This window comes from Marmota flaviventris, chromosome 6 (genome assembly GCF_047511675.1).
Source record: "Marmota flaviventris isolate mMarFla1 chromosome 6, mMarFla1.hap1, whole genome shotgun sequence".
In the NCBI taxonomy this organism is placed as follows: domain Eukaryota; kingdom Metazoa; phylum Chordata; class Mammalia; order Rodentia; family Sciuridae; genus Marmota; species Marmota flaviventris.
This window is the reverse complement of record NC_092503.1, coordinates 137,537,350-137,559,572: the sequence shown is the minus strand read 5'-3', so window position 1 is coordinate 137,559,572 and position 22,223 is coordinate 137,537,350. Positions and strand designations below refer to the sequence as shown.

At 42.8% G+C, this 22,223-nt stretch overlaps 1 protein-coding gene across 6 annotated transcripts; it reads right to left on the bottom strand.

Annotated features, from left to right (window-relative positions):
* Nucleotides 1-1,183: 1,183 nt before the first annotated feature.
* LOC114084330 (N-ribosyldihydronicotinamide:quinone dehydrogenase 2) lies at nt 1,184-21,987 on the bottom strand. Of its 6 annotated transcripts, none has more exons than XM_071613635.1 (8): nt 21,820-21,987; nt 19,033-19,100; nt 18,574-18,669; nt 16,451-16,615; nt 6,309-6,439; nt 4,757-4,870; nt 3,775-3,876; nt 1,184-1,579 (listed from the first exon to the last, which is right to left on the bottom strand). In XM_071613635.1, exons 3-8 carry the CDS (start codon nt 18,578-18,580, stop codon nt 1,403-1,405), a joined length of 696 nt encoding a protein of 231 aa, XP_071469736.1. In that variant the 5' UTR covers nt 18,581-18,669; nt 19,033-19,100; nt 21,820-21,987; the 3' UTR covers nt 1,184-1,402. The 6 variants fall into 6 exon arrangements, with proteins under 6 accessions (XP_071469736.1, XP_071469737.1, XP_027781246.2 ...); XM_071613636.1 differs by lacking the exon at nt 21,820-21,987 and adding an exon at nt 21,454-21,564; XM_027925445.3 differs by lacking the exon at nt 19,033-19,100.
* Between the last annotated feature and the right edge of the window lie 236 nt (nt 21,988-22,223).

Here is a 22,223-nt window from a genome sequence, read left to right as displayed (position 1 = left end):
AAATGCTAAAGAAGTTAGCCCCTGAAAAGAAGCCCCAAAAGATAGTTCTAAGAAGGTACTTGAAAAAAGTCTTAAGATTCCTCAGAAAGTCTAAAGACTACTCTGAAAAGTAACTTGAAGATGGCTCAAAAAATAATATTGAAAAATTATCCTGAAAACAGGGAGAAGAAAATGGCTTGGAAAGATCATTATCTGAAGATGATGCATGTTCAGTGAGGAAAGCCCTGAAGAGAGTGTGAAGACTCAGAAGAGAAGGTGTATCTGGAAAAATATCTGCTAGAAAATGCAGTTGGAAAAGGGTCTGAAGATGCTGCTGAAGAGGGGGAGGGACGCAGGTGAGAAGCAAGATGAAGACGCAGAGGACAGGAAGACCAAGATGGTAACTCCAGCAGGAAGCTGTCTGAGCAGTCCAATGAGGGTGGCTAAGAGTGGCTTTGGGAAGGTTAAGGAAGAAGGGCCCCTGGGCACAGGCTCTTTGTTTAGTAGTGACAACAGGGGGAAGGAATGATGATGACGATAAATATGTGATCCCTTAAACTTGCATTCAGAGATATTCCTCTATCTACCTGTTCCTGTGCTTCAGGATAATTAGCAGTGGTGTCACGGGACCATGTGCATAGCGGCAGAATGCCGTTCAGCTAATGCTTTGAAATTTTCACTGTAACCAGCACATAATGTCTCCAAATACATGCTAACCAGCTGTTCAATTAAAACTTCATAGTAATAATGCAAGTGAAAAGAAAATAGGGGAGTTATATCCCAATAAAGAACTAAAACATTAGCTACGAATGGATTAAACTTCCTGGGGAAAAAGCAAAAATTCTCTAGTTGAGTTATGCCAGCTGAGTTATGAAACAAAAACAAACAGAAAAATACAAATCAAGCTCCATGTCCAGAGAACTATCTGAAAATTAAAATCATCCTGAAGGTTGAACATAGCAAGATAGATATTAAACACACATTAAAGAAATGAAAGCTTAAGTAAATAATTACCAGTCAGCAGAATTCAATACAGTAAACTGATGATTGCAATATCTGATCTGGCTGTATAAAACTCTTGAGGTCACTCATTCATAGTGACTTCATAGAGATTATTAACTATATCCAGTTCACTTTGTTCTAATTTTGTTTTATTTATTTATTTTTTTAAAAAGAGAGAGAGAGAGAGAGAGAGAGAGAGAGAGAATTTTTCAATATTTATTTTTTAGTTCTCAGCGGACACAACATCTTTATTTTATTTTTATGTGGTGCTGAGGATCGAACCCAGCGCCCCGCGCATGCCAGGAGAGCGCGCTACCGCTTGAGCCACATCCCCAGCCCCTAATTTTATTTTTGACAGTACCATCTCCTTGCATGTATTCTTAACTGCATCGCGCACACGATGTACATGGGACACACAGTGTTATTCCCCAAAGTACCAAGGGGGTGTGCAGCGGATGGGCTCTTCCTCCCAGATGGTCTTTAATCGTTGGGCCCAAGATGCCACCATTGCTTTTCTTTCTTCTTCTGATGAAAACTCAGGAGCAAAACTGATCTGAGGGGCAAGAATTTTAAATCCACAGAAGTGCAAAGCGCCATGCTGAAGACATAAAGAAAAGAACTGATCAGAAACCACATCCTTGATGTATGATTCAGTGAAATGATCAAAGGGAGAATGATAAAAAATAAACCTTCAAAAAATAAAACAGCTCTAAAGCTCCGAGGTCTTGAAACCTGTGACTCCCTTTTAACCTCAGGATGTGGGGAATAAATGAGCAGAAGAGCACAGAGCAACCAGCATTTACAGATTTTCACCTGCAATTATTACTGCTGTTTCCAACCCTAAATGTCACTGTTTTGATTGACTAGACAAATTATGGTACCTTCATAGGATGGATCATTCTAGACTAAGGGTTTTCTAGATATAGTATGTCACTATAGTTGAAGTTATTTGTTAAATGAAAACTACAAATTTTTTTTTTACTTTATTTATTTATTTATTTTTTTAATTTTTTATTGTTGGTTGAAAACTACAAATTTTAAGCATTACTTGTTGTATGCCATTTATATAAAAGAGCAATAAACATAACTAACCTATTAATAAAAGTTATGTGTACAAGAATATATATGGGTCTTAAGAAAATAAACCATGTGATTAAAAGTGATGATTTTGTGGGGTTATAGATTGAGGGGACTTTATATTATTATTTTTTTACATTATCTCCCTTTGTCCTGTAACATGTATTTTTGCAAACTGAAAAAAAAGATTTTTTTTTTTTTTTAAAAAAGAAAGAATGTAAGTGGGCCTGTGAAGAAGGAAGCTCAGACTTGTTAACTGTCCTCTCGTACTTCAGCGGAGTGTCACTAGTTGGAATCACTATTCTTTCTCCTTTTAAAAAGGATCACTTGTTTTCTTAGAAATCTCACACTCAGTCCAGTGCACTGCTTTCTTTAAAACCCACATCCTGGTCCAGGCCTGCCCCAATCAGGGGGGTAGGTGGAGTGGGAGAGGCTCACACACCTCTTACTACAGTATTTTTTCTCACACAACATTATTTCCAGAAGTCAGCTTTTCAGAAGCACCATTATGATCAACAGAAGAAATCAGAAATGGTCTGGGTGAAAAAGTAGTACTTGGAAATCAACAGCCTCCATAAATACAGAACTAAGTTTTAGAAGACACAGTGAAAAAGTTGACAAAATCAGCAACAAAGGAAAGGAATTCACTTAAAAATAAATGTGAATTACCTGGAAGGAAGGTTTTCATGGTTTGAAAAGACACACAATAGGATTAATTTTGCTAACATCTAGAATGCTGATAAATCAATTAAAAAAAAAAACAGACCCGTGGGCAAAGCATGTTCACAGAAAAAAGGCAATTCCTACTTCTTCTTTTGATTTTCTTTCTTTCCTTTTTTTTGTGGTGCTGAGAATCAAAGCCAGCACCTCATGCATGCTAAGTGTGTGCTCTACCATTGAGCTATACTCTCTACTGCCACAACATCTATATCTTTTACAACAAGCTCACAGGCTGTGCTCTTCTCTATATATGCTCTCCTCTGATAGAAATCTCTCATGACAGCCTGGAAGCTTCAGGTCTCCTCAGAGTCCCTCACCTAGAGTGTGCTTCTCTGCATCCTTGCCCCCTGCTCTGTCCCTCACTGGGGAGCACTTTGCACATGGACAACCGAGACTGCTAGAACTCACTCTGCCTACTGCCTTCCCCTTGGCAGATGCCCACTCCTTGGCTACTCATCAGGCCCAGGGTGTTCACACAGGCATCAAGAGTCCACCTCGGAGAGCAGGTCAGAGTGGGGAAGCTCAGAGCCGTGGGTCCCTGGAGTGTGGGCTATCTCCACGGGGAGCTCAGCCAGCAGAGGCTCCTGAGAGGCTACATGGAACACAGGGCCGGGGGCACCTCTCGCCAGGGCTGAGGGTCTGCATGAAAGGCTCTCTTGGGCCTCCCACATGCTCGTCACACAAACACACACACACACACCTGGAACTACCTCAGAGCCATTCTAGTCTCCACAAAGCAGACAACAAGCTAACCAGGTTTGGCTTAGCTTTGGGCCAAATCTCAGAGGCTACAATTACAATACATATTCCCTATTGATCAGCCTTTTCAATGCTCCCAAGTCAGAATTCAAAAGGGCAAAATGTTACCGTCTGTATCCAAATACAGTGAGAATGGTGTGGGGTGGCACGCTCACATCACATGTCATTTCACACCTTGGAGAGGTGGGGGTGTACAACAGGCTAGCATGGCATGGAAGCCTTTTGTCATCTGTTTACCTGGAGTGGCCACAGAAAGTACCGAACATCTCCATTGACCCCTGCTTTTGAGTACATCTCAGCTGTGCCTCCCGTGGTTAAGGAAAGGAGGGCTAGTTTATCCTGCAGGAGAGAGAGCAAATGCATTTAATGCGGATGCCAGAAGAGGATGTGAGTGCTACTGTGATGCTGGCAATGGCCAGGGGAAAATAGGGGGTCACTCACATCTCCCACAGGCCCATCCACAGGTGACAGCTATATCCCAACAGGAGGCAGAATGAAACAAAGGGACCAAGTGAACGCAAAAGCTCTAACATGCCCAGACTTCCAGCAGAAGCCAGCTTCCAGAGACACCATGTAAGTGGTCACTACTTAGGTGCTGTCTACAGAGCTGAGGAGGAGATGAGTGGAGCCCAGCACTCACTGGCCACTCAGTAAATGACAGTGTCACTCGTGGTCCAAGACAGATCTTGTTTATGAGATTTGCTTTCCTCACATACACTCATTTTCTGAGGCTTTCAGAATTTGAGTCTCTAATTTTAGCAGGAAATTCTTTTAGTAAGAAATTCATAGCTGCTAACATTGTGCATCTACCAGATTCCATGAATTTCTCATTGTGCAGTGTGGCTGTTGCATTATCTTGTTTCATCAGGCCCACATGTGAAGTTCAGAGGGATGAACTCATAAGGCCAGGGATGGTCTCTCCATCATGGAGTAGATGACCTCTGGAGCCAGGGCTGACCACTTTGCTGCCCATATTAACTTGCCCACTTCATCTCTAGCCCAATACTCAGCCCCCACATCCACTAAACGGAAAGATCCACAAGTTCAGAAATGATGGTTTTCCTCATCTGTGTCCAGCACTCAATGCTGTGCACATAGCAGATGCTCAATCAGCACTTACTTAAAAAAAAAAAAAAGCAGCAGCAAACTTAACTTGATAGCTGCCTCCTCCTTCCTTCCTCTCTAATAGTCCAGTGATCCTTGTCCCTAGAGCACATACCTTGAAAAAACCAGAATCATAGAATCCTGTGATGTCGAAGGCGAACCCTTGGCACAGCACCCTGTCCATCCAGCCCTTCAGGATAGCCGGCACGCTGAAACAGTACAGTGGAAACTGGGGACAGCATATAAGGAAGAAGAAATACTGTGGCTTGTCTCAGGATTCATAAGTTAGTCTGTTTGGTGATACAGAACAAATTCCACTCTCCTCCTCCCTGGTGGCTGGGTGGATAAGGGTAATAAACATGGCCAGCTCTGAGGTGTGGTGATAGTGGGAAGGGGTGTAGTTGAAAAATGGTCCTATTGCTATTATGTTGGCTCTTCACCCCGCTGATGCTGATCCCCATGCATAGGGAAGAGATGAAAACTTGACACTGGCTTTGGGGCAGCAGTCCTGTGACTGAGCCAATCAACGACTGAGAAGAAGGGTGTGGAAAGATCATACAGTTCCCACACCTGGGGTGAGTTGTTAAAATCTGGGTGTCAACTGGGACTAATCAGATCCCTTGCTTGGAAATTCTGGATCTAGGGAATCAAGGCCTTGGCATGCAGCAAGAGAAACAGAACCAGGGGCTGGGGTTGTGACTGAGCACTAGAGTGCTTGCCTAGCATGTGCGAGGAGCTGGGTTTGATGCTCAGCACCACATAAAAAATAAGTAAATAAAATAAAGGTATTGTGTCCAACTACAACTAAAAAAAAAAAAAGAAAGTTAAAAAAAAAGAGAGAGAGAGAGAACAGAGCCAAGGTGCAGGGAGATGTGGATGGAATCTGGTGAAGAAGACATCAGAGATGTTCCAGCTTGGGTCCTGTGTCCCTGTAGTCCAGCCACAGCTCTGTGCTGCTTGTCTAGGAGACTCAAGTGACCAAAGCCCTTGGTATGAACTCCCCTTTCTTTCCAGTTTGACTTGGATTTCTGTTAACCCACAAATTACCCTAAACACATGTGTTTACTTGACTGCTTCTTCTGTAATGGCAGAAAGGAGCCTATATTCTCCTTGGGTCAAATACAGGTAAAGTGGCTGGTGTGTGTGTGTGTGTGTGTGTATGTGTGTGTGTTTCAACTAGTGAGAAGATGGAAACAAAAGTTTTTCTCCATAATAATCAGGCCTTTGACTGATATTACCTTGATAAACATTTGAGGCCTTTGACCCACATCTTTGATAAACAGTTGGGTAGAGAAAACTGGCTTTCAAGTGGCCCAGCATGTACAGGGTGGGGACTTAAAGAAAATGAACACAACAAGACCTGCATGATTCTACTGTTTGTGGACCACTGGGCTAACAGAAAAATTCACTCCTGTTTACACAGGAGGTCAGAACTCTATAATGGCTGCATGAATCTCTCTACTAAACTAAGTAAAGTGTTGTAACTAGGTAAGTGTTACAACTAAGTGTTGTAACTAAGTACTGTGGTACAACACTCACCCAGTAAGTGTGTGAAAATGTGCTAAGAAAACACTGTTGCCACTTCTAGGAGTGTAGAATGTAGTATTTGCAAAGAGTCTTATGTAGGACGAATCTCATTCAATACATTAATTAAAGGAAAAACAAACCTGGAATATCACGAGATCAGCTTCCTGCACCTTTTTCTGCTCCTCAGTGATGTCACTGGTTAGACAGTTTTTCTTGTAGGCTTCATAGGCTTCCACCCCATAACTGAAGACCTCAGGATTAGAAAGGTCACCTGAGGAAAGAGCCAAGTGCTCTCACTTCCAGGTGAGAGGTCACAGCCTGTCCCAACAATTTCACTAATGCTGTGTGCGTCTGGACTCCTCAAAGTGAGTCAATGACATTTGCTGTGACCCAACCCAGTTAGGGTACGAGAAGGAACCTACCAGGGCCACTCAGTGAGCATTTCCCACCCACCAGATGCTGTGCTGTGCACCCATCACCCTTCTTATGCTCCTAACAACTGATGACATCATACTAGTTCTCTACCAGTGAGAAAGCCGAACTTTACAGAGCTTAGTAGTTTGTTTGGTGACACCCGATTCCTAAGTAGCAGAGGCAGGCACAGAGGTGGGATGACTAGAGAAGCAAGTGTGACTTCCTCCACTGTTCCATGTGCAAACCTGAAGTCACTTTGAGAAAAGCCAAAAAGGGAAGTGAACTAGCCATCAATTTGTAATTTAAAAAAAAGAATGTTCTTTGCTTCCTCTTTTAACCTATTTGTATTTGATTTTCATTCAAAGAATACACACCCAGTGCTTCTAGGTATAAATCTTGTCTTTTCAAGAAAACCGAAGAGAGTAACTACTGTAGGCCAGAGGCTGTGTGGCACCAGGGAGGTAATTAGATGGGGTCATAGCTGCCATATTACATCAAGCCTGAGACCCCTCTGGGCCCTTTAAACCTATAGTTGTCCCTCAGTATCCACAGGCGTTTGGTTCCAGGACTTTCCAGGTCACCAAAATCCATGGAAGCCCAAGTCCCTTATATAAAATTGTGTAGGATTTGCATAGAACCTACAAACATCCTCCTGTAGACTTTAAATCATCTCTAGATGACTTCTAATATCTCATGCAAGGTAAATCTACGTAGGTAGTTGTTATATTGTATTGTTTACAGAACAATGACAAGAAAAAATGTTTTTTTTTCTATATTTATTTATTTATTTTTTAATTTTTTATTGTGGGTTGTTCAAAACATTACAAATTTCTTGACATATCATATTCCACACTTTGATTCAAGTGGGTTATGAACTCCCACCTTCACCCCATACACAGATTGCAGAATCACATCAGTTACACATCCATTGATTTACAAATTGCCATACTAGTGTCTGTTGTGCTCCACTGCCTTTCCCATCCTCCACCCTCCCCCCTCCCCACCTCTCCCCTCCCCTCCCCTCCTCTCTCTCTACCTCCTCCACTGTATAACCCTGAGGGTCTCCTTCCATTACCATGCAATTTTCCTTCTCTCTCCCTTTCCCTCCCACCTCTCATCCCTGTTAAATGTTAATCTTCTTCTCCTGTTCTTTGTCCCTACACTGTTCTTAGTTACTCTCCTTATATCAAAGAAGACATTTGGCATTTGTTTTTTAGGGATTGGCTAGCTTCACTTAGCATAATCTGCTCTAATGCCATCCATTTCCCTGTAAATTCTATGATTTTGTCATTTTTTAATGCAGAGTAATACTCCATTGTGTATAAATGCCACATTTTTTTTATCCATTCGTCTATTGAAGGGCATCTAGGTTGGTTCCACAGTCTTGCTATTGTGAACTGTGCTGCTATGAACATCGATGTAGCAGTGTCCCTGTAGCATGCTCTTTTTAGGTCTTTAGGGAATAGACCAAGAAGGGGAATAGCTGGGTCAAATGGTGGCTCCATTCCCAGCTTTCCAAGAAATCTCCATACTGCTTTCCAAATTGGCTGCACCAATCTGCAGTCCCACCAGCAATGTACAAGTGTACCCTTTTCCCCACATCCTCGCCAGCACTTGTTGTTGTTTGACTTCCTAATGGCTGCCAATCTTACTGGAGTGAGATGGTATCTTAGGGAGGTTTTGATTTGCATTTCTCTGACAGCTAGAGATGGTGAGCATTTTTTCATGTACTTGTTGATTGACTGTATGTCCTCCTCTGAGAAGTGTCTGTTCAGGTCCTTGGCCCATTTGTTGATTGGGTTGTTTGTTTTCTTATTGTCTAATTTTTTGAGTTCTTTGTATACTCTGGATATTAGGGCTCTATTTGAAGTGTGAGGAGTAAAGATTTGTTCCCAGGGTGTAGGCTCCCTATTTACCTCTCTTATTGTTTCTTTTGATGAGAAAAAACTTTTTAGTTTGAGTAAGTCCCATTTGTTGATTCTAGTTATTAACTTTTGTGCTATGGGTGTCCTATTGAGGAATTTGGAGCCCGACCCCACCGACTGTAGATCGTAGCTAACTTTTTCTTCTATCAGACGGCGCGTCTCTGATTTGATATCAAGCTCCTTGATCCATTTTGAATTCACTTTTGTGCATGGCGAGAGAAAGGGATTCAGTTTCATTTTGTTGCATATGGATTTCCAGTTTTCCCAGCACCATTTGTTGAAGATGCTATCCTTCCTCCATTGCATGCTTTTAGCCCCTTTATCAAATATAAGATAGTTGTAGTTTTGTGGATTGGTTTCTGTGTCCTCTATTCTGTACCATTGGTCCACCCGCCTGTTTTGGTACCAGTACCATGCTGTTTTTGTTACTATTGCTCTGTAGTATAGTTTGAAGTCTGGTATCGCTATACCGCCTGATTCACACTTCCTGCTTAGCATTGTTTTTGCTATTCTGGGTCTTTTATTTTTCCATATGAATTTCATGATTGCTTTCTCTATTTCTACAAGAAATGCCGTTGGGATTTTGATTGGCATTGCATTAAACCTATAGAGAACTTTTGGTAATATCGCCATTTTGATGATGTTAGTTCTGCCTATCCATGAACAGGGTATATTTTTCCATCTTCTAAGATCTTCTTCTATTTCTCTCTTTAGGGTTCTGTAGTTTTCATTGTATAAGTCTTTCACCTCTTTTGTTAGGTTGATTCCCAAGTATTTTATTTTTTTTGAAGATATTTTGAATGGAGTGGTTGTCCTCATTTCCATTTCAGAGGATTTGTCGCTGATATACAGGAATGCCTTTGATTAATGCATGTTGATTTTATATCCTGCCACTTTGCTGAATTCATTTATTAGCTCTAATAGTTTCTTTGTAGAGCCTTTTGGGTCTGCTAGGTATAGAATCATATCATCTGCAAATAGTGATAATTTAAGTTCTTCTTTTCCTATTTTTATGCCTTTAATTTCTTTCGTCTGTCTAATTGCTCTGGCCAGTGTTTCGAGAACTATGTTGAACAGAAGTGGAGAGAGAGGGCATCCCTGTCTAGTTCCAGATTTTAGAGGGAATGCCTTCAGTTTTTCTCCATTCAGAATGATGCTAGCCTGAGGCTTAGCATAGATTGCTTTTACAATATTGAGGTATGTTCCTGTTATCCCTAGTTTTTCTAGAGTTTTGAACATAAAGGGATGCTGTACTTTGTCAAATGCTTTTTCCGCATCTATCGAGATGATCATATGGTTCTTATTTTTAAGTCTATTGATGTGGTGAATAACATTTATTGATTTCCATATATTGAACCAGCCTTGCATCCCAGGGATGAATCCTACTTGATCATGGTGTACAATTTTTTTGATATGTTTTTGTATCCGATTCGCCAGAATTTTATTGAGGATTTTTGCATCTAGGTTCATTAGAGATATTGGTCTGTAGTTTTCTTTCTTTGAAGTGTCTTTGTCTGGTTTAGGTATCAGGGTGATTTTGGCCTCATAGAATGAATTTGGAAGTTCTCCCTCCTTTTCTATTTCCTGAAGTAGCTTGAAAAGTATTGGTATTAGTTCTTCTTTAAAGGTTTTGTAAAATTCTGCTGTATACCCATCTGGACCTGGGCTTTTCTTAGTTGGTAGTCTTTTGATGGTTTCTTCTATTTCCTCAATTGATATTGGTCTGTTTAGGTTTTCTATATCCTCCTGACTCAATCTGGGCAGATCATATGACTTAAGAAATTTATCTATGCCTTCACTATCTTCTAATTTGTTGGAGTATAAGGATTCAAAATAGTTTTTGATTATCTTCTGTATTTCTGAAGTGTCTGTTGTGATATTGCCTTTTTCATCCCGTATGCTAGTAATTTGAGTTCTCTCTCTTCTTCTCTTCGCTAGCATCGCTAAGGGTCTGTCGATTTTGTTTATTTTTTCAAAGAACCAACTTTTAGTTTTGTCAATTTTTTCAATTGTTTCTTTTGTTTCGATTTCATTAATTTCAGCTCTGATTTTAATTATTTCTTGCCTTCTACTTCTTTTGCTGTTGTTTTGCTGTTCTTTTTCAAGGATTTTGAGATGAAGTATGAGATCATTTATTTGTTGGTTTTTTCTTTTTTTAAGGAATGAACTCCAAGCAATGAATTTTCCTCTTAGAACTGCTTTCAATGTGTCCCATAGATTCCGATATGTTGTGTCTGTGTTTTCATTTATCTCTAAGAATTTTTTAATTTCCTTCTTGATGTCTTCTATAACCCATTGATCATTCAGTAACCTATTGTTCATTCTCCAAGTGATGTATGCTTTTTCCTTCCTTCTTTTATCGTTGATTTTCAGTTTCATTCCATTATGATCAGATAAGATGCATGGTATTATCTCTACTCCTTTATATTGTCTAAGAGTTGCCCTGTGACATAATATATGATCTATTTTTGAGAAGGATCCATGTGCTGCTGAGAAAAAAGTGTAACTGCTTGATGTTGGGTGGTATATTCTATATATGTCAATTAGGTCTAGGTTATTAATAGTGATATTGAGTTCTATAGTTTCCTTATTCAACTTTTGTTTGGAAGATCTGTCCAGTGGCGAGAGAGGTGTGTTGAAGTCTCCCATGATTATGGTATGGTGGTCTATTAGACTCTTGAACTTGAGAAGAGTTTGTTTGACGAACATAGCTGCACCATTGTTTGGGGCATAAATATTTATGATTGTTATGTCTTGTTGGTGTATGGTTCCCTTAAGCAGTATGTAGTGTCCCTCTTTATCTCTTTTGATTAACTTTGGCTTGAAATCTATTTTATTTGATATGAGTATGGACACTCCTGCTTGTTTCCGAAGTCCATATGAGTGATATGATTTTTCCCAACCTTTCACCTTCAGCCTATGTATGTCTTTTCCTATCAAATGCGTCTCCTGTAGGCAGCATATTGTTGGGTCTTGTTTTGTGATCCATTCTACTAGCCTGTGTCTCTTAATTGGTGAGTTTAAGCCATTAACATTTAGGGTTATTATTGAGATATGGGTTGTTCTTCCAGCCATATTTGTTTATTTCTGTTACTAAACATGGTTTGTTTTCCTCTTTGATTATTCCCCCCCCCCTTTACTGTCCTACCTCCCACTGTTGGTTTTCATTGTTATTTTCCATTTCCTCTTCCTGTAATGCTTTGGCGAGGATGTTTTGAAGAGATGGTTTTCTAGCTGCGAATTCTTTAAACTTTTGTTTATCGTGGAAGGTTTTAATTTCATCCTCCATCCTGAAGCTTAATTTCGCTGGATACACAATTCTTGGTTGGAACCCATTTTCTTTCAGTGTTTGAAATATGTTATTCCAGGATCTTCTAGCTTTCAGAGTCTGTGTTGAAAGATCAGCTGTTATCCTGATTGGCTTACCCCTAAATGTAATCTGCTTCCTTTCTCTTGTAGCTTTTAAAATTCTCTCCTTATTCTGTATGTTGGGCATCTTCATTATAACGTGTCTAGGTGTGGATCTCTTATGATTTTGCACATTCGGCGTCCTGTAGGCTTCTAGGATTTGGGATTCTGTCTCAATCTTCAAGTCTGGGAAGTTTTCTTGTATTATTTCATTGAATAGACTTCTCATTCCTTTGGTTTGGAGCTCTGTACCTTCCTGTATCCCAATGACTCTTAAGTTTGGTCTCTTAATGTTATCCCATATTTCTTGGATGTTCTGCTCATGGTTTCTTAACAGTCTTGCTGAGCTGTCTATGTTCTTTTCCAGTTGAAATACTTTGTCTTCATTGTCTGATGTTCTATCTTCTAAGTGTTCTACTCTGCTGGTAGTATTCTCCATTGAGTTTTTAAGTTGGTTTATTGCTTCCTGCATTTCTAGGATTTCTGTTTGTTTGTTTTTTATAACCTCTATCTCCCTGTATAGTTGATCCTTTGCTTCCTGGATTTGTTTGCGTAATTCGTTGTCGAAGTGATCTTTCATTGTCTGATTTTGCTGTTTAATGTCTTCCTTGATACTCCAGATCATCTGAAGCATGTATATCCTGAATTCTTTATCTGACATTCCATCTGCTGCAGCTGTTACCTCTTCTAAAGTTGCGTTGACCTGCATTGCTTGTGGTCCTTTCTTTCCTTGTCGTTTCATACTGCAGGTGCGGGCGGCGGCTCTGCTCTCTCCTTATTCCAATTGGGGTGTCGTGGCTACCACGCCGGCAGGTCACTGGGCCTGTTCTGGGAGCTGGCGGCGGCTCTGTTCTGCCCCTACTCCAATTGGGGTGACGAGTGTACCACGCCAGCAGGCCACCGGGCCTGATCCGCCGGTCGGTTGCAGGTTTGCCTACCCTGCAGGCGCGGGCGGCGGCTCTACTCTGCCCCTACTGCAAATGGGGTGACGTGTCTGTCGTACCGGCAGGCCACTGGGCCTGTCCCGCTGGTCGGTCGCGGATCTGCCCACCTTTCGGGCACGGGTGGAGGCTCTGCTCTGCCCCTACTCCAATTGGGGTGTCGTGACTACCCCGCCTGCAGGACGCTGGGCCTGTTCCTGGCACAGGCGGCGACTCTGCTCTGCCACTACTCCAATTAGGGTGGTGTTTGTACCACGCCGGAAGGCTCCTGGGCCTGATCCGCCGGTCTGTTGTAGGTCTGCCTACCTTGGAGGCGCGGGCGGCGGATCTGCCCTGCCCCTCCTACCACGCCTGCGGACCCCTGGGCCTGATCTGCAGGTTGATCACTGGTCTGCTCACCCTGCGGGCACGGGTGGCGGTTCCGCTCCGCCCCCACTCCAATTGGGGTCACGTGACCACCACACCGGCAGGGCCTGATCCGGGCGTGGGAGAAGGATCTGCTCTGCCCCTACTCCAGTTGGGGTGACGTGTGTACCACACTGGCAGGCCACTGGGCCTGACCCGCCAGGCTGTCACAGGTCTGTTTACCTTGCACGCTCATTCGTCACAGCGCGAACCGCGGCTCTGCCCTGCCCCTCCTACCACGCCCATGTACCACTGGGTCGCGGGTCTGCCCACCTTGCGGTTGCGGGTGGCGGCTCCGCTCCGCCCCCTCTCCAATTGGGGTCACGTGGTCACCACGCTGGCGAGCCGCTGGGCCTGCTCCGGGGGCTGGCGGCGGCCCGGCTCCTTCCCTCTGGCTCGACGACAAATTGAGGAGACTCGGGTGACTGTGCCTCACCCCCCCTACCAGGAGACCAACTGCTTATGTCACCACTGGTATTGATGAAGTTCCCTCCTCTGCCGCTTTCTGCAGACATCAGATCTCTGCCATGTTGGTATCCTATGCGAATGGCAGCATTTCGTTCCCCTTGCCGGGCAACCAAAGCACCGGGTGAGTCCTGACCGGCCCTCAGCAGGACCCGGACCGAGAAGCAGTTTCCGCGGGCTCCTAGCCCCGGGCCAGGGAAGTTCCGGGAGCCGGAACTCGGCCGCTCCGTGCTCGGTGTAAGCTCCTATAAATGTAAGCTCCAAGAAGCAGTCCCCGCGGGCTCAGTTCCGGGAGCCGTAATTCGGCTGCTTAGTGCTTGTTGTATGCTCTGGTAGGAGCAGGGTCCAAGAAGCAGCCTCCGCAGGCTCAGCAGCCCTGGGCCAGGGCAGTTCCGGGAGCCGGAACTCGGCCGCCCCGCGCTCGGTATTCACTCCGATAAGATCAGGTTCTAAGAAGCACCCAGGCGCTGAGCCCTAGCAATCTGTCTGCAAGCCGCAGGCGAATTGCAGCCTGAAATTACCTGTTCTATGGCTGAATGAGCTGCGGTCAGTCGAAAACAGGGGTGGTGACGTCAGTTTACCAACATGGTGGCTGCTGGCCTCCTCTGTGGTCTGACCGGTGTGGAGAACCGAGATAGACCGCTTCCTTCCCCCGTCTCGAACCCAGAATTCAGCCCTGAGTACGGTGCTTGCGCGGCTGGCAGAAACTGCAGCGCTGTAACCCTGCGTCTCTATCCCAGCGCACGCTGCAGATTCTAGCCGCGGGGCGATTTGCTGAATAAGCAGTGTTACCCTCCGTGCGACAAACCTCTCGCGTTTGAGTCCCCGTAGCTGATCCTCGTGCGATGGAAATCCTTCCTCCAGGTTCCGGAGCACCCCACTATTGCTGGAAATTCCTAACAAGATATCCTTTAGCCGTCCTGACTTGTCATACTCCCACACAGTGAAGCAGCACACGGGGGCAATGCACTCCCCTCGCCGCCATCTTCCTCTATATTTATTTTTTAGTTCTCGGCAGACACAACATCTTTGTTGGTATGTGGTGCTGAGGATCGAATCCGGGCCGCACGCATGCCAGGAGAGCGCGCTACCGCTTGAGCCACATCCCCAGCCCAGAAAAAAATGTTTTTATATTCACTACAAGTACAATTTTTCCTAGATATTTTCTTTTTTTCTTTCTTTCTTTCCGTCCTTCCTTCCTTTTATCTTTTTAATTTTTTTTTTAGTTGTTGATAGACCTTTATTTTATTTATTTTTATGCAGGGCTGAGAATCAAACCCAGTGCCTCACACATGCAGGGCAAGTGCGCTTCTGCTGAGCCCCAGCCCCAACCTCCCTTTTATTATTTTTTTAATAGCATCCTTTTTAAGCTTTTTATTTAATTAATTTATTTATTTTTATGTGGTGCTGAGGATCAAACTTAGTGCCTCATACGTGCCAGGCAAGCATTCTACCACTAAGCCACAATTCCAGCCCTTCCTTCCTTTTAAATTGGCACTGGGGATTGAACAAATTCCTGAAGTCATAAATGAAAAAGACTGATCAAATATTAACTAAATGAAAGTAAATGGAAGCTAAAAGGAAAAAGTCACCATAAGCAAAGTCAAATAAACAAAAACAAAAACAAATAAGGTAAAAATGTTTTCGGGTTTGGGTTGTGGCTTAGTGGTAGAGTGCTTGCCTAGCAATGTGAGGCACTGGGTTCGATTTTTAGCACTGCATATAAATAAAATAAGTAAATAAATAAAGGTCCATCAACAACTAAAAAAAGATTATTTAACAAAAAGGATTTACAATTCATATTCCATACTATAGGCTTTTTAGTATATAAAGAACTTTTTAAAATCAATAATAAAAAGACTAAAAACTCAATAGAAAAATGAACAGATGATATGAACAGATAATTCACTGGAAAGAGAATATTTAATATTTTATTAAATGTTAATTAAAAATAAAAATAAAATGTTAATACAAATAAGTATTAATAAATAGAATATAAATATTAAGATAATAAACCTCACAATGAGAGAAGGACAAATTAGAACTATTTGGAACACTATCTTTTCACCTGCTAGACTAGCAATTATAAAAAAAAAATTGTCAATACTATTGGTGACAGTGAGGAAATAACATTTGTAAACATTGCTGACAATAGTGTAAACTGGTATGAGATTTATGGAGAGCAACTTGGCATTATCTAGGAAAATTAAAATGCACACTCTTTTTCACCAGTAATTCCACTTCTAGACAAACTTGCATATGTGGGAAAACACATATGACTCTGACTGTTCACTGCAACATTGTTTTTGATAGCAAAAGATCAGAAACAACCTAAAATGTCCTTTAGTAGGGAGATACCATGACATGGCCATACAACGGAATACTTTCTACAATAAGAAAAATAAAAGCAACTTGTAAAATGATGAGCATAATATGCTTCCGTTTTTGTAAAATGTAGAGGAAAAATGAAGAATACTCTCATGACTGCTTATATAGCAAGGACTATCTCAGAAAGGACACAGAGAAAACTGCATCCTGACTACCTTGGGAACAGAGAAACTGGGTTGCTGGGGGATAGGAGGGAAAAGAGCCTGGCACTTTGGACTCCTTGCTGACCTGAGATTTACATATTTTGTGCAATGATTAGCTTTTTAAGACATGTTAAAATTAAAGAATACAAAGAAGAAAGTTAAAAAATAACCAAGCATTTATGCCGTGACTCACCAGTGATATCTTTCCTTGTGGCCCTTGGCTCAAAGTTCATGGCATACAAATCAGACACGGTGACGGTGCATCCCTGCTGGCTCAATTCATCCACTGCCACTTTCTTCAAGGAGCCATTGAAAGACTTGGGTTCTTGGTGTGCATAGACAATGAGCACTTTCTTACCTACATCAGGAGAAGGAACATTTCCTACTGAACAGCCATTCTCCTTTGTCAAAATCCCATGAAGACTAAGATGAAAACTAAATGCTTAGACACATCCCTACTGTTGAAGCTAAGCAATACAATGATCTTACTGGATGACAGTTTTAAAATTAACATTTTTAAATTCAGTTATATCATTGTTCGTCATTACTTGAGTGTGCAAATATAGGTTGAGTATTCCTTATCTGAAATGCCAGAAGTATTCTGGAATTCATATTTTTCAAATTTTGGAATATTTGTGTAGACTTTATAGGTAAAGCCTCCATGATATGAAAATCCAAAATCAGAAATACTAAAATCTGAAATTTTGTGTTCAGAGAATTTTGGATTTCAGAGTATTTTAGAGTCTTGAGCTGAAAAATTTTTCGGAGCTTTAGGGATGCTCAGCCTGTACATACAAACACAGCAGGCCAAATTATGTCTTCTCAAAACGAAACTACACAATTAAATCCTTAAAAGCCTGATATAATCTGGTTAGCTCTATGAGAAGTTTTAGCCTGACTCCCAAACACCAAAATAAAAAGCTGTCAGAACTCATCTTTTGTGCCAACCCTACAGCTACGGCCCCTTTTAGGCTGGCACATTGTGCTTCCATCTTCCAGGTTCATGGCAACTGGGCACTTAAACAAAACACGAGGAACTGTCCCCTCGTCCCTTGAGGAAGGCAGGATTAGGTGAAAGCCATATCTTGGTGGCAATGCTAAGGCAAAGAGGACTCTAAGAACAGATTTTATAGGCATTAGCTGTATCACGAACAGCAGAGGCTTCTGAACACAGTATCGTCCACATTCATGAGAGTCTGTGGGATTATGTACTGAATTCTTCTAGAAGGTAACTTGGTGATTTGCTCTGGTAACATCTAAGTCTAAAATGTTAAATACTTGACTTAAATTTTGCAGTCTAGGATCTTGAGGAGAAAATACATATATTAGCTTGAAGCAGGGTATTCAATTGAATGTAAAGGGCTGAATTCCATGAGTTAAGTAAATTATTAATTTTGGCTTTCTCCGACTCCAATGTTATAAAGGAATTCTACTTGGGGGCTTACCAGGAGAATGGGTGTGAATGAAATCCTACACCAATGTTTCTCAACTAGGGGCAGTGTTGCCTGTCAGAGGATATTTCCCAATTCCAGAGCCATTTCTGGTTGTCACTGGTGGGGGCAGGCAGAGTCACTGGACTCTGCTAAACAGGGATCTCCCCACAACAAAGCATTATGTGGCCCCAGATATCAGTAGTGCCAAGTTCAAAACATCCAAATCTATAGTAGAATGTACAGAATAAAGTGAATACATATATTCTAAAATGAAAGCATTTCCATGTTATATTGTTGAGTGAAAAAAATAAGTTCCAAAATTCACTGTATAGGTGTGCAGGTGTCTGTGCCTGCATGCATGATAAACAAACACAAAAGTACAGATAGATGGGGCTGGGGGTGAGCTCAGTGGCAGAGATTCTGCTTACCATACATGAAAAAAATGTACTGAAAAAAAAGAAAAGAAAAAGAACAAAGAACCAACAACAACAAAAAAAGTAAAAATGGAATAATTAAAAAAAAAAAGTAGAGACGAAATCATTTTAAAATTGGGACTTAAAGTGTAGTTTAAAATTGGGGCTCACTCACTCACTGAACAACTACTTTTTGAGGACCTACTATGTCAGAGGGATGATTTCTGGAACTGGAGGCAGGGTAAAGACAAGGTAGGTATGGCCTCCATTCTTGAGGAACTTGCCTTCCGGAGTGGGTAAAAATGGACAAGAAAACTAAAAATATTCAAAACAAGATAATTCCAGAGAGTGATCCACGGTGTAAATAGGTTGTACACACTGCTGTGTTGTTTAGGTTTAGATTTTTAAAATATCAAATGATATATTCAATCTTGGATTAAAAGTCTAACTCCCCCATAATGAGCCATTACCTGCCATGCCCGAAGAAGACTGATTTTTTTCCTCTGATTTGGTGTGGCGGCCCCAGGCTTTCAGGTGCAGTCACTCTCTTTGGTGATCCCAATAATCTGAAAGAGAAAGTCAACTCAAGGGAGGTGGAGAATGCAGAGGTGAGGTGCAAGTACAAAGTCTAGGCTCTCTGCTTCAGGAGGACATGCGCATGCATTAGAAAAAAAGGCTCTTGGGAGAGGCAAGGCTTCCTTTGGAGACAGGCCTCCAAGGACAAATCATGCCAAATATCAAAACCAACACTTCTTTTTTCTCAGAGGACTTGGAACCTTCAGTGAAGGCAGCCAGCCATAGAGAAGAGGACCTGAGAAACGAGTCACAGGCAGGAAGCAGGCACTGTACCTTCTCAGCCTTTAGGTAATACATGAGGGTGAAGAGGCAAAGGGCAGGCACATTAATAAGCTGACATGCACGCAGGGCACCTGAATACCCAGCTGGTGTTGGCGAAGCCCAGGAGATAGTACTGGGTGTCACTGGGTGCTTTTCCTACCTGTAAATAAGGAGTTGGTTCAGATCTTGTTTCTAGATAGAGATCTCAAAAGTTTCTCTAGGGAGGTAGCCTAGGCCAGTGGAGACTTCCATATGAGATGAATTTTATCCAGATTCCAGTTTTGCTATGTCTAACTATGTGACCTGCAGCAAGTCCCTGTACCTCTCTGTGCCTCAGCCTTCTCAACTACAAAGCCACAGAATGGTTCAGGAGATATCTATATCATGCACACACACACATGCACATATATACATATATGTGTGTGTAGTGGCTAGCACACGATATGATTCCAGAGGGCCAGGGTGGAGTTCAGTAGTAGAGCATGTGCTTAGCATGTACAAAGCTCTGGGTTCAATCCCAAGCACCAAAAAAAAAAAGAAAGAAAGAAAAATGTTAGTTCTCCCTAAGAAGACCTCAGAGGCACAAAGGAGGCTGTGTCCTCACCCCTGGCTAGCCATCTCCAGAAAAACTAGCTTCATGCTGAGAGAGCAAAGGTCCTGCAAGAAACCTACTCCCACTGAGGGGCGGTGGCGGGGGAGAAGCTCAGATAAAACTCAACAACAAAAAACAAACAACCCAATTAAAAATGAGAACAGGAATGGAATAGACCTTTCTCTAAATGAGATATATAAATGAGGACTAAGCAAATAAAAAGGTGCTTGGTGTCATTAGTCACTGGGAATAACCAATCAAAATTACAATGAGATATCACCTCACACCCATTAAAATGGCTATCATCAAAAAAATCAACAATCCACAAGGTTGGTGGGAAGTGGAAGGATTTAGAACCCCTATGGACTGTTGGTGTGGATGTAAAAAGTGCATCTGCTATGGAAAAATGGTACAGAGGTGCCATTTTAAAATGAAGTTACCATGTACCCTGCAATTCCACTTCTGGGTATAACTTCAAAAAATTGAAAGCAGGGTGAGATCATTTGTGCACCCACATTTACAGCAGCATTATTCATAGCAGCCAAAAAGGTGGAACTGACCCTCTGGCTGGATACTGCACCCAGGTGCTAAGGCTACAGAGATGAACAAAATAGATGAAAATAGAACCCTTACTCTTTGGTGGGTGGGGGGAGAGACAATAAACAGGAAGGCACAGAATTCCAGACAGAGATATGTACTAATGATGATGATAAGTAATAGTGATAGTGCTAAGAAAATAAAATACCTTTGGGCAGGAGTATGTTTGCTATTTTAGATAGGGAGCTCAAGAAGGGGTCTCCAAACAGGGACAGTGAATATGCAGTTTGCCATGCAAAAATATGGGGTCCAGGCAGACAGAATAGCAAATAAGTGCTGAAGTGGGGACTCTGCTGAAAGGTTTGAGGAACTAGAAGGACTATTTGGCTGAACTATGGTTTTTAGTTTCAGTTTCGTTTGTTGGTTTGTTTAAGAGGTATAGGGGATACAGTCAGAGTTGAGTGGGGTCCAACCAAGCTGACCTTATAGGGAAGGGACAAAACTTTTATCCTAAGCCTAGCAAAAAGCCACTGGAGCCTCTTAAGTAGAAGAGTAGTACTGAAAGGTTCCCAGTGTCACTGCAGACTCAGAGATGCTCAGCCTGAGATTGTCAAATTGAGGGACCAGAGACATCTTGATTTGGATCAAATGCTTCCATTTAAATGCTTCCTGGCACCCTATGCATTTTTCAGCATTCCCAGGCCTCACCACTCCCTATGTCTTGCTTGGCTCAGGTGAAATATTTCTATCACATGTCTTGGCCGTTCAAGCCACTTTAGTAATCTGGGTTCCCAATTCCAAATCATCCACTTCGTCTAGAGGTTAAGAATAAGAAACTGAGGCCCACAAATGAGGGACTTGTTCAAAATAAACAAATCTCCAACACAGGCTCTTCACCCTCAGGCACCCCATCCACAGCAAGAACAACTCACCTTTGTTGGAAACCAACAAAGGATAAAAGTTTTACCCAAGTCCACAGGAAGAGTCATGTGCTTTTAAACTACACATACCACACCAAATGTGTTCTATTTTTGACATAAACATCATTTCATCTTAATGCATCCAAATGCTATTTTATGAAGTTTTCACTTTATTACTTCCTAAGTCTCTTTCCACAGTCAGGCCCCACACTGGTCACTGGAACAGCTAGACATTTCTTTGTGTAGCTACGCCATTGTCTGCTGCCCTTTTGTGCTCATTTAGGTTACTCTCCTCTCCCCACCCCAGAACTATACCTAGCACTATTAGAAGTCTGTATGATTTATACAAGTTTCTTTTCATGTCTTTTCTTTGGCTGAGGTTTCCAGAGATTAAAGTTCACAGAAGCTGTTATTTTCAGAGATTACTGGTTAGGAAGATCCCGCCCCCCAGCCCCCCAGATTACCACAATGTTTTTGAAAGCACAGCCAAACTACAGCGGTTCCGTGGCGCTTCGGTAAACGATGGCACCCTTCGTGAATGGTGCTCTCGGGTTCCCTGCTCCCTTATTAGTAATATGAGGATAATGCGGTCACCTACTTCACGGGGCTGAGGGCACATTAACGAGATCATTCGTTTGAAGCACTGTGCCTGGCATGCGGTGGCGCCCAGGGAGAGGTAAGAGATCATATTTTCCAGCCGGTCCAGGACCCGGAGTGCCAGGAACCACGGGGACACACATCTACAGTCTAGCTGGCAAGTTGTAAGCCAGAGACCTCTATGGCCTGCAGTCCCTCCCCAGCCCCCAGGTCCCTGGCCGGTGGGCACTCACTCTCTGGCCAGCGCGCCCTGGTAAGTGGCGGAAAGGCTCGCACGTCTGCGTCCTTGAAAGGACACTCCTTGTGCGCGCCAGCTTCCAGCTACCCAACCTTGCCCTCGCAGGCTCCACTCGCTGTACCGCCGCGGCTGCGCTTTGGAGCACCCTCGCCCCCTGCCAACTCGGCGTGGAGGCGCCCCGCCCTCTCCCTGAGGCCCCGCCCCAAGAACGAGCTCCACCCTGCACGCCCCTCGCCCCCGCAACAAGCTCCACCCCGCACGTCGCCCCGCCCCCCAAACAAGCACCACCCTGCACGCCGCCCCGCCCCTCTGATAATAAGGAGGCGCGCCTTGGCTCTGCGCTGTTGGAGGCTGGGCTGGGACAGGTGCTGCATCGAGCAGTGGAGGAGCCCTCCTCCC

Excerpts from the sequence above, each read along its gene's own strand:
- LOC114084330 (XM_071613635.1), bottom strand. Across the intron at positions 4,871-6,308 it reads CTGATCTCGTGATATTCCAG|TTTCCACTGTACTGTTTCAG; the intron begins GTTTGTTTTTCC and ends TGCTGTCCCCAG. Across the intron at positions 3,877-4,756 it reads ATGATTCTGGTTTTTTCAAG|GATAAACTAGCCCTCCTTTC; the intron begins GTATGTGCTCTA and ends TCTCTCCTGCAG.